Raw genomic sequence first — 10,349 nt, 5'->3', positions numbered from 1 at the left:
CATGTATTTATTGGCTGGCAGGTACAGCAGAGGCCTAGCTGTCAGAAACAGACAGGCCCCTGCTGTGATTGATCAGGCACAGCTCCTGTGCCTGCCTCATCACTATGCCATACATGTTCTGTGCAATGCGGAAGCTCCTTGCCTGCTGTGCCGTACATATATAGCAGATGTCAGGAAGGGCTTAAGGTAACATTTGGTCACATAAAACTAAGTTTAAAAAAGTTGTGAAAAATCCTGCAAACAAATGCACCAAAAATAAGTGAACCAAAATAATATTCAGTAATAGTGTCCTTTAGGGTACTTTCACACTAGCGGCAGGACGGATCCGACAGGATGTTCACCCTGTCTGATCCGTCCTGCCGTTATTTCGCCATGCCGCCGGACTGCCGCTCTGTCCCCATTGACTAGAATGGGGACAGGGGCAGAGCTCCGGCACAGCACGACAGTGCACGGCGAGAGGCTGCCGGACTAAAAAGTCGGACATGCAGTACTTTTAGTCCGGCAGCCTCTCACCATGCTGCGCCGGAGCTCCGCCCTCGCCCCATTATAGTCAATGGGGATGAAGCGGCAGTCTGGCGGCACGGCGAAATAGCGGCAGGACGGATCCAACAGGGTGAACAGCCTGTTGGATACGTCCTGCCGCTAGTGTGAAAGTAGCCTTACAAATATTGTATAGCTTACTGTATTTTAATGACATATTAATCTTTGTGACACAAATTTAGTTCTTAGTACATTTTATTAGCAGAAAATTTACAACAATGCATTCTTCAGTGTGTTATTGAAAGTCTGTGGCTCTTCTAAAAGAGCCAACCCTACTGTTTACTGCACCCCAGTCACTGCATCTCCTGTATTCTCCTGGCTTCAGGTAATACTGACGACCCTTATAGTTAGGCTCATCATAAAATATCCAATGGCCTTCAAGGACATTGCATGAGTGGATGTCATGGTAGCGGAATTTCTCATAAACTTGTGGACAATCTTCTGTAAATTCCATCATTTGGCCTTTGAAGTCTTCCTTCTCATAGACTCTAAGCTTGCATGATGTTTGCTAGTGGAATACAAAAAAGAAAATATTCAATTTCTCCCCAAAACAATATAACCTGAAAGAGTTTTTCTGAGATATTCATATTGACAGCCTATCCTCACAATAGGCCATCGATATCTGATTGGTAAGGGCACCCCTGTTGATCAGCTGTTTAGTAAAATAGGGCTGGAGGGATTAAAAAAAAAGAAAAAATTATTTAACTCACCTTATCCACTTGATCGCGCAGCCTGGCTTCGCTTCTGTCTCCTTCTTTGCTGATTGCAGGAAAAGGACCTATGGTGACATCACTCCGGTCATCACATGATCCATCACATGATCCATCACCATGGTAAAAGATCATGTGATGACTGGAGTGACGTCACCACAGGTCCTTTTTCCTGCAATCAGCAAAGAAGGAGACAGAAGCGAAGCCGGACTGCGCGATCAAGTGGACTAAGGTGAGTTTAATTATTTAATTATTTTTTTTAACCCTTCCAGCGCTATTTTACTATGCATTCTGTATTCAGAATGCTATTATTTTCCCTTTATAACCATGTTATAAGGGAAAATAATAATGATCGGGTCTCCATCCCGATCGTCTCCTAGCAACCATGCGTGAAAACCGCACCGCATCCGCACTTGCTTGCGGATGCTTGCGATTTTTGCGCAACCCCATTCATTTCTATGGGGCCTGCGTTACGTGAAAAACGCACAAAGAGGAGCATGCTGCGATTTTCACGTAACGCACAAGTGATGCGCGAAAATCACTGCTCGTGTGCACATCCCCATAGAAATAAATGGGTCATGATTCACTGCGGGTGCAATACGTTCAACTCACGCATCGCATCCGCGCGGAATACTCGCCCGTGTGAAAGGGGCCTAATAGCAAGCGATCAAAAAGTCATATGCACCCCAAAATAGTGCCAATCAAACCGTCATCTCCAAAAGCCATATGGCTTTCCTTTCTTTCTGCGCCCTGCCGTGTGCCCATACAGCAGTTTACGACCACATATGGGGTGTTTCTGTAAACTACCGAATCTGGGCAATAAATATTGAGTTTTGTTTGACTGTTAACCCTTGCTTTGTTACTGGAAAAAATTTATTAAAGTGGAAAATCTGCCAAAAAAGTGAAATTAGCCCCAGAAAGTGACTTCATAACTATACTGGTCCTGAAAAATTTGCTTCTAAACTTTAAATTTGCTTCTAAACTTTAAATTTGCTTCTGAAAATTACATTTTATTTTTTTGGGACGTTAGAAGGCTTTTCTAACGTCCCAAAAAAATAAAATTTAATTTTCAAAATGATCCAAACATGAAGTAGACATATGGGGAATGTAAAGTAATAACTAATGTTGGAGGTATTACTATCTATTATAAAAGTAGAGAAATTTAAATTTGCAAATTTGCCAATTTTTCCACATTTTTGATACATTTTTGTATAAATAAAAATGAAATATTTTGACTCAGTTTTGCCACTGTCATGAAGTACAATATGTGACGATAAAACAATCTCAGAATGGCCTGGATAAATAAAAGCGTTTTAAAGTTATTGCCACATAAAGTGACACATGTCATATTCGACAAAATTAGGCTGGGTCCTGAAGGTGAAAAATGCAGGGTCCTGAAGGGGTTAAATAAGTGTTTATGACCTTTATATAATTTAGAGATAAGGGTTATTAGATAACCAGCACAAGGTGAAAGTAGGATGCACTCAGCTAGACAAACGGTTAATCCTTTGTGACAGAACGGCTTAATCTTTTAAATAAAGACCAATTGAAAAATTGACTTTTAGCCCAAAATGAGTAAAATGAAAAAAAAAATTGCTGATGGTGTGCATGGCCTTTATGACAGTTTCCTGGCATGTTCTTGTCCCATTGCATTTTTGTTAATTGTAGCATGCTGTGGGTGTAGGATTTTACAATATGCTCTCTAAAATGTAAAAACTTAATTATTTGTGGATATGAAAAAGTCTTTTTTTCCGACCCCCTAGCTAAATACCAAAACCAAAAAACGTGGACTAACACTACAAGAGGCAGTTGTGTGACAAGTTCGGTTGATTTAGTTTTCTTTATCTGGAATTACAAGAAAGTACCTGGGGAATAATTCTGCAGGATCTGATGGTATCTCCAAAGCCCAGGTATTGGTTAAAATCAGGATATTCGCCTCTCTTCAAGAAAAACTGACATCCCCTGAAATTAGGAAACTCGTAGATCATCCAGTTACCGTGTTCAACACGGATTGAGCCACAATGATTGAAAAGAGACAGTAAGTTGGAGCTATCAGAGTTACACTCATAAGAGCGTCCTTGGAAGTTCCTGTCTTCATAAAAGATGATCTGGCAAGAATACAAAGGGAATTATTATTATCTTACTCTACAGAAAACATATTTGTTTTGTTTTTTGCTGATTACTATCAAAATTAACTCCAGACCCATGCCTTCACTATTTTAGGGTGCAGCCACATGCACATGTTTTATATGCTGTTTTAAAGGGATTATCCAAGTTCTTTAATGCTCCCCCATATGCCCGGGCCCCTCACAGAGGTTGTAGTTAACTCGCTCCCCAGCACCCGCATCGCTTCGTGTTACAGCTGTATCTCCCTGTAGCACGGATGAAAACATCTGGCTTGTGGGACAGCCAATAGCAGGCAGCGACGGGAACGAGTCACCCTAGCATCACGGGGGACGCTAGGGAGGCTCGTCCCCGTTGCAACCTGCTATTGGCTGCCCCCCCAGACCGGATGTTTTCATCCGCGCGAAGGGGTCGTGGGTGAAGCGACGCGGGTGCCGGTGAGCTGAACATTAAAGAAGAGAAAGTATTAAGGACAGATAATGCTATTTACTAACCAGAAATACGCCTACATATAATTTGGGCTGCAATCTGTGACTTTTCCCTGGTCACGCCAGGTCTAAAAAAAGTGGGCATGGTGTGGGCAGGGAAGGGCACGGGCCGGCCTTCTTACTCTGGCTCTAAGGAGACATAATTACTAGGTGGTGGTAATAAGCAGGGATAACTACTGTGAGGCACCAAGGGGCACTGGCGTAACTATAGGCGTCGCAGCGGTCGCAGTTGCGACCGGGCCCCTTGCCTGTGGTGCTGTATATTTCCGTTGATAAGATGCACTGCATCTTATAAAGGGAATACGAGTGAGCGCTTCCATAACAAAAGCTCTCACTAGTCTGCAGGAGGAGGATTGGGGGCCTGAAGGATCTGATTGGGGGTCTAAAGTGTCTGATTGGGTGTCTGAAGGGTCTGATTGGGGGTCTGATTAGGGGTCTGAAGAGTCTGATTGGGGGTCTGAAGGGTCTGACTGGGGGTCTAGAGAAGTCTTATTGGGGTCTGGAGGTCTAATGGGGGTAGATTGGGGGTTTGGAGGTCTAATGAGGGTCCTATTGGGGGTCTGGAGGTCTAATGAGGGTCTGAATGGGTGTCTAGAAGTCTAATGGGGGTCTGATTGGGGGGGTCTAGATGTCTAATGGGGGTCTGATTGGGGGTCTAGATGTCTAATGGGGGTCTGATTGGGGGTCTAGATGTCTAATAGGGGTCAAATATGGGAGTTCTGAGGTCAAATGGGGGTCTGGAGGTCTGGTCTGAGGTCTACTGGAGGTCTAATGAGGGTCTTATATGGGGGTCTGGAGGTCTAATGGGGTGTTATCTGAAGTCTGATATTGGGGCGGGGTCTGACCATGAGGTCTAATGGGGGTCTGATATGGGGTCTGACAGAGGTCTAAAGGGGGTCTGATCTGAGTGTTAAAAAGGTGAGGAGGAGGATGGAAAAGTAGGAAAGTAAGATGTCTGTTTGTTAAACTCTACAGAGACGAGACGCTGCTGAAAGAAGTCACCATGGCAGTCTTGTCTGAAGGAGAAGATGAGGAAAGAGAATATCTACATATCTACATCAGAGGAGACATCACTGGATGGAAGAAGTACATACAGTATGTGGGGCTGTATTACCCTGTATGTTCTGTAGCGCTGTATGTAATGTTTTCCAAGTATGTCTTTAAAGGGGTTGTCCACTTTACTTTTCGTATGTGCACTCCCTTCTCTACAGGGACGTTCACAGACATTTTGAAGGGTAGGGGCTTAAAGGGAACCTGTCACCGGGATTTGATGTATAGAGCTGAGGACATGGGTTGCTAGATGGTCGCTAGCACATCCGCAATACCCTGTAGGGCGGCAGCGGAGCGGACCTCCGCGGGGCACACGTGCACTAGCGCAGAATGGATCTAGCAGGATGTTCACCCGCCGGAACAGCCTGCTGGAGAAGGCTGCCGCTAATGTGAAAGTAGCCTAAGGGTACTTTCACACTTGCGTTGTGAGGATCCGGCAGGCAGTTCAGTCACTGAAACTGCCTGCCGGATCCGGAAATCCGTGTGCAAACGGATAGCATGCGCAGACCGGAAGACCGGATACGTTTTGTCGGAACACTTGGTGCCGGATCCAGAATGAATGCATTTCAATGGAAAATAATGCCAGCAAGTGTTTCGGAATTTTGGACGGAGTAAATACTGCAGCATGCTGCGGTATTTTCTCCAGCCACATACCGTAAGAGTGACTGAACTGAAGACATCCTGATGCATGCTGAACGGATTGCTCTCCTGCAGAATGCATTAGGATAAATCAGTTTTTTTCGGTATTGAGCCACCAGGATGGAACTCAATACCGGAAAACTTTAAGGCAAGTAGTCAATGGTGCCTAATCGGTTTTTTTGGTACAGAAAAAAATTAATCAGACGCCCATTGAGTTACAATGATTTTCATGCCTGATCAGGTTTGTTCAGTTTTGATTTAATGCAACCGGATCCGGCCAAAACGGAGCCATCAGGATGTATTAAATGGACCGGATCCTTTTAATTCAGGTTTTGAGATCCTCTGCCAAATCTTAAAACCTAAATTAAAAACACAGATGTGAAAGTAGCCTAACAGTAAATAGGGACAAATGTAATGATATATGTATGCAGCTGGCCAGGAGAATAGAGGCAGGCCATTTTCACTATGTACAGTACATGCTAAAGATTGCGTTTCTTAGTACCTCAGTTAGCGCATTGCTAAGAGAACTCTTCATAGCCTGGTTAAATTCAAAAGTCAACAAAATCACCTAATCTAATATATAAAGCTGACTGTATATGTGTATGTCCACTGAAGGAATCCACACCGTCACATTTACAATCACAAAATTTGGCACACAGGCACATCAGGTGTCCAGGAAGGTTTTAGACCAGGTCTCAGCTCTCTAGGATGTACCGTTCCTGAGATATTCTCCAAAAATGCATTAGCCAATAGAAGCATGGTCACATGACCCTTATCAGCTAATAGAAGCTCGCAGGTCCTCCAGTCTCCACATACACAGTTTTATAACAGAGCCATTTAGCTTCACTGCTGTAGGAGAGCTTTAGAGGAAATCTGTCACAAAGATAATCGCTATTGAAGTAAAGCCATGGCCTAATAGCACTTAGTACCTTGTTCCACCAATAGATGTTTTTATCTTCTGAAAATCCAGTTTATTTGGTATGCAAATGAGCCAGTAAGGTGCCCAGAGGGGCGTCACTCTTGTAGGAAGGAGCCCTGACACGCCCCTTGCCACAATGTGTCCACCCTCAAAAGACTTAATCCCCCCAGGCGCCGCTAAGCCATGCCTCCTCCCACTCCTGAGCTGATGGGGATTGAAAAAAATGAAGGGAAAAATCTACTTCTGTCAGCTGCAGGGGTGGGAGGGAGGGTGACTTTCTCCCTGCAGCTCACACTCAGACAGCACAGTGCTGCTACATTATAGTGAGCTGTTCAAAAGGACACGCCCCTGATCCAGTTAGGCCACGCCCCATCCCACTCCTCAGCAGACTGAGATTGAAAAAAATAACGTTAAAAATCAACTTCTAGGACCCGCTAAGCCGTGCCCAGATCTGGTTAGGCCACGCCCCCTCCCACTCCTAAGCCAAAGGGGATTGAAAAAATGAAGGTAAAAATCAACTTCTGTCAGAGGTGGGGGGGAGGACAACTTTCTCCCTGCAGCTCACACTCAGATAGTACAGTGCTGCTGTCTTAGTGTCCATTCACACATCCGCAACTTGGGTCCAGATCCGTTACGCAATTTTGCAGAATGGGTGCGAACCCATTCATTTTCAATGGGGCCGGAACTGATGCGGACAGCACACTATGTGCTGTCCACATCCGCATTTCCGGATCTGCACTTCCGGATCCGCAATTCTGTTCCCGAAAAAAATTGAACATGTCCTATTCTCGTCCGCAACTGCGGACAAGAAAAGGCATTTTCTATTATAGTGCTAGCGATGTGCGGTCCGTGAAATGCGGAACGCACATTGCCGGTGTCCGTGTTTTGCGGATCCGCAATTAGCGGACCACAAAACACCTACAGACTGTGAATGGACTCTTAGAGTGAACCGTTCAAAAGGACACGCCCCCGATCCAGTAAAGGCCACTGTTACGGGGGCGGGCCCCTGTGGAGGTCACTGTCAAGGGGGTGGTATGCTGTGAAAGTCACTTTTAAAGGGGAAGGCTGCTGTAAAGGTCAAAATTAAGGGGGTGGGCTGCTGTGGAGGTCCAATTTTAAGGGACGGGCACTGCGGGGGGGGGGCAGTGTTAAGGGGTGGGGGGCTGTGGAGGTCACTATTTTGGGGGCGGGGTGCTATCGATATCACTGTTATAGTGGATAGTGCTGATATCTTTTAACGACACACATAAACATTTATTTGATATAGATTAAATATACCGCACTGCATGAAAGTTTAGTATATAAAATGAGAATGCTTGGACTGGGAGAGAATGTCTGTGTGTGGGTAAGTAACTGGCTGAGTGATAGAAAACAGAGGGTGGTTATTAATGGTACACACTCAGATTGGGTCACTGTCACTAGTGGAGTACCTCAGGGGTCAGTAACACAGAAGAGGACAGTTTACTGCTACAAATGGATCTGGATAGATTGGAGGCTTGGCAGAGAAGTTGCAGATGAGGCTATTGTCCTGCACTCATAAGATCAATGCGCACAGCATAATAGTAACCTATGATGCTGTGCGCTCCCGTGCGCACGATGTATGCCGCTCCGGGACATATGGCCCGCTCACGGTCCGTATGTCTCGGAGGGCATACGGTCGTGTGCATGAGCCCTAACACTGACATGGAAAAGGATCTAGGAATTTTAGTGAACAGCAAACTAAGCTGCAAAAACCAGTGTCAGGCAGCTGCTGCCAAGGCCAATAAGATAATGGGTTGCATCAAAAGGGGCATAGATGCCCGTGATGAGAACATAGTCCTACCACTTTACAAATCGCTAGTCACACCACACATGGAGTACTGTGTACAGTTCTGGGCTCCTGTGAACAAGGCAGACATAGCAGAGCTGGAAAGGGTCCAGAGGAGGGCAACTAAAGTAATACCTGGAATAGGGGGATACAGTACCCTGAAAGATTATCAAAATTAGGGTTATTCACTTTAGAAAAAAAAACAACTGAGGGGAGATCTAATTACTATGTATAAATATATCAGGGGTCAGTACAGAGATCTATCCCATCATCTATTTATCCCCAGGACTGTGACTGTGACGAGGGGACATCCTCTGCGTCTGGAGGAAAGAAGGTTTGTACACAAACATAGAAAAGGGTTCTTTACGGTAAGAGCAGTGAGACTATGGAACTCTCTGCCTGAGGAGGTGGTAATGGTGAGTTCACTAAAAGAGTTCAAGAGGGGCCTGGATGTATTTCTGGAGCGTAATAATATTACAGGCTATAGCTACTAGAGAGGGGTCGTTGATCCAGGGAGTTATTCTGATTTCCTTACTGGAATCGGGAAGGAATTTTTTCCCCCTTAAGTGGGGAAAATTGGCTTCTACCTCACAGGGTTCTTTTTTTTTTTTTTTTTTTGCCTTCCTCTGGATCAACTTGCAGGATAACAGGCCGAACTGGATGGACAAATGTCTTTTTTTTGGCCTTATGTACTATGTTACTATGTTACTAATAAAAAATATTTGTATCACTTCCTGTACACATAAAATAGCTGAAATTACACGTAATGTTTAAAGAAATGATGCAGTTTTCACATATTGTCTTCAAAATCCAAAAATAAAAGTGTCTTGCTATGTTATTCTTCCATCCAATCTGGCATTTCTACATCATATACAATTTGGATTCAAAAGGCTATTGCTTAGAGCCAAAGTGTTGTGAACAGCTCCTGTATATATCCCATTTTGGCCTCTTATCCATATTCTGGCTCCGTCACACGGATTCTAGATGATATACCATCCGTATGTCATCAGCATTGCTTCAGTAATCTATCAGAATTTACACGCACATTCCTTCCATCGCTATTTTGCTTCGTACTGTATCCGGATTTCTGATTAGTATTTCATGTGTATTTAGGGATGCGTACTTTCACCATTTTAGTTCATCTGGATGACATACACGGATTCCGGTACAAAAAATACAGGGCATACATGGATTGCAAATACACTTCAGTGAAAGGGGCCTTAATCAAAAACTACAGATTCAGATTGGGATATTGTAGAGTTCTGGTTTACATCTGAAGTCCTTTAGCTATATATGGCATTTATTTCATGACATATAAATGAGAAATATTATATAATTTGCATATGGTCAAATAATATTATCTCAAATGCATCTTACCTTCCCCATTTTAGCTGGTTTGCTGCTCTGCGAGTCAAAGTATATTTCTAACAGCAAGCCAATATATACCCTGCACAACTATAGGCTTCAAAAGTGCACAAAAAGCAGATGAGGCCCCTTTCTGCCTGCAGAGGCAGATCAGTTCACCATGTGTTCTGCATGGTGTGGGGTCTGTTCTTTGTACAAACCTCTAGTGGGAACTGATCTATTATCACAGGGATTTTCCTCTCATTGTCATCAAATAAAGATATCGTGTCGGATTCATGAGCATGACTGCAGTCTGGAAACAAGTTACACTGGAAATGACATTGGCTTGCTTTAGTTAAGCCTGTGACCTGGGCTTTTAACGTTTCCAATACTGTACAGTATGAATGTAAAAAAAAACTGCATCAAGAAATGTGGTAGTGTGAAACCGGTGCTTGCAGATAGGCATTCCCAGTGCAGGGGGGACTTGAAGACATGCAGAGAAGATGGAATCTATACTTTGTATGTCCATTTATACCGACCACTGTTAACTATTAGATCACTATTTATCCCCAGGACTGTGACTGTGACGAGGGGACATCCTCTGCGTCTGGAGGAAAGAAGGTTTGTACACAAACATAGGAGAGGATTCTTTATGGTAAGAGCAGTGAGACTATGGAACTCTCTGCCTGAGGAGGTGGTGATGGTGAGTACAATAAAGGAATTCAAGA

General features: G+C 44.1%; 1 protein-coding gene across 1 annotated transcript; it reads right to left on the bottom strand.

Moving 5' to 3' along the window:
- Positions 1-775: 775 nt before the first annotated feature.
- LOC121007686 (gamma-crystallin 1-like) lies at positions 776-9,663 on the bottom strand. Its single transcript, XM_040439798.1, has 3 exons — positions 9,655-9,663; positions 3,116-3,358; positions 776-1,048 (listed from the first exon to the last, which is right to left on the bottom strand). The coding sequence occupies exons 1-3, from the start codon at positions 9,661-9,663 to the stop codon at positions 776-778; spliced, it is 525 nt and encodes a 174-aa protein (XP_040295732.1).
- Positions 9,664-10,349: the final 686 nt, after the last annotated feature.

This window comes from Bufo bufo, chromosome 7 (assembly GCF_905171765.1).
Source record: "Bufo bufo chromosome 7, aBufBuf1.1, whole genome shotgun sequence".
Classification (NCBI taxonomy): domain Eukaryota; kingdom Metazoa; phylum Chordata; class Amphibia; order Anura; family Bufonidae; genus Bufo; species Bufo bufo.
This window is presented reverse-complemented; position numbering and strand designations above follow the sequence as displayed.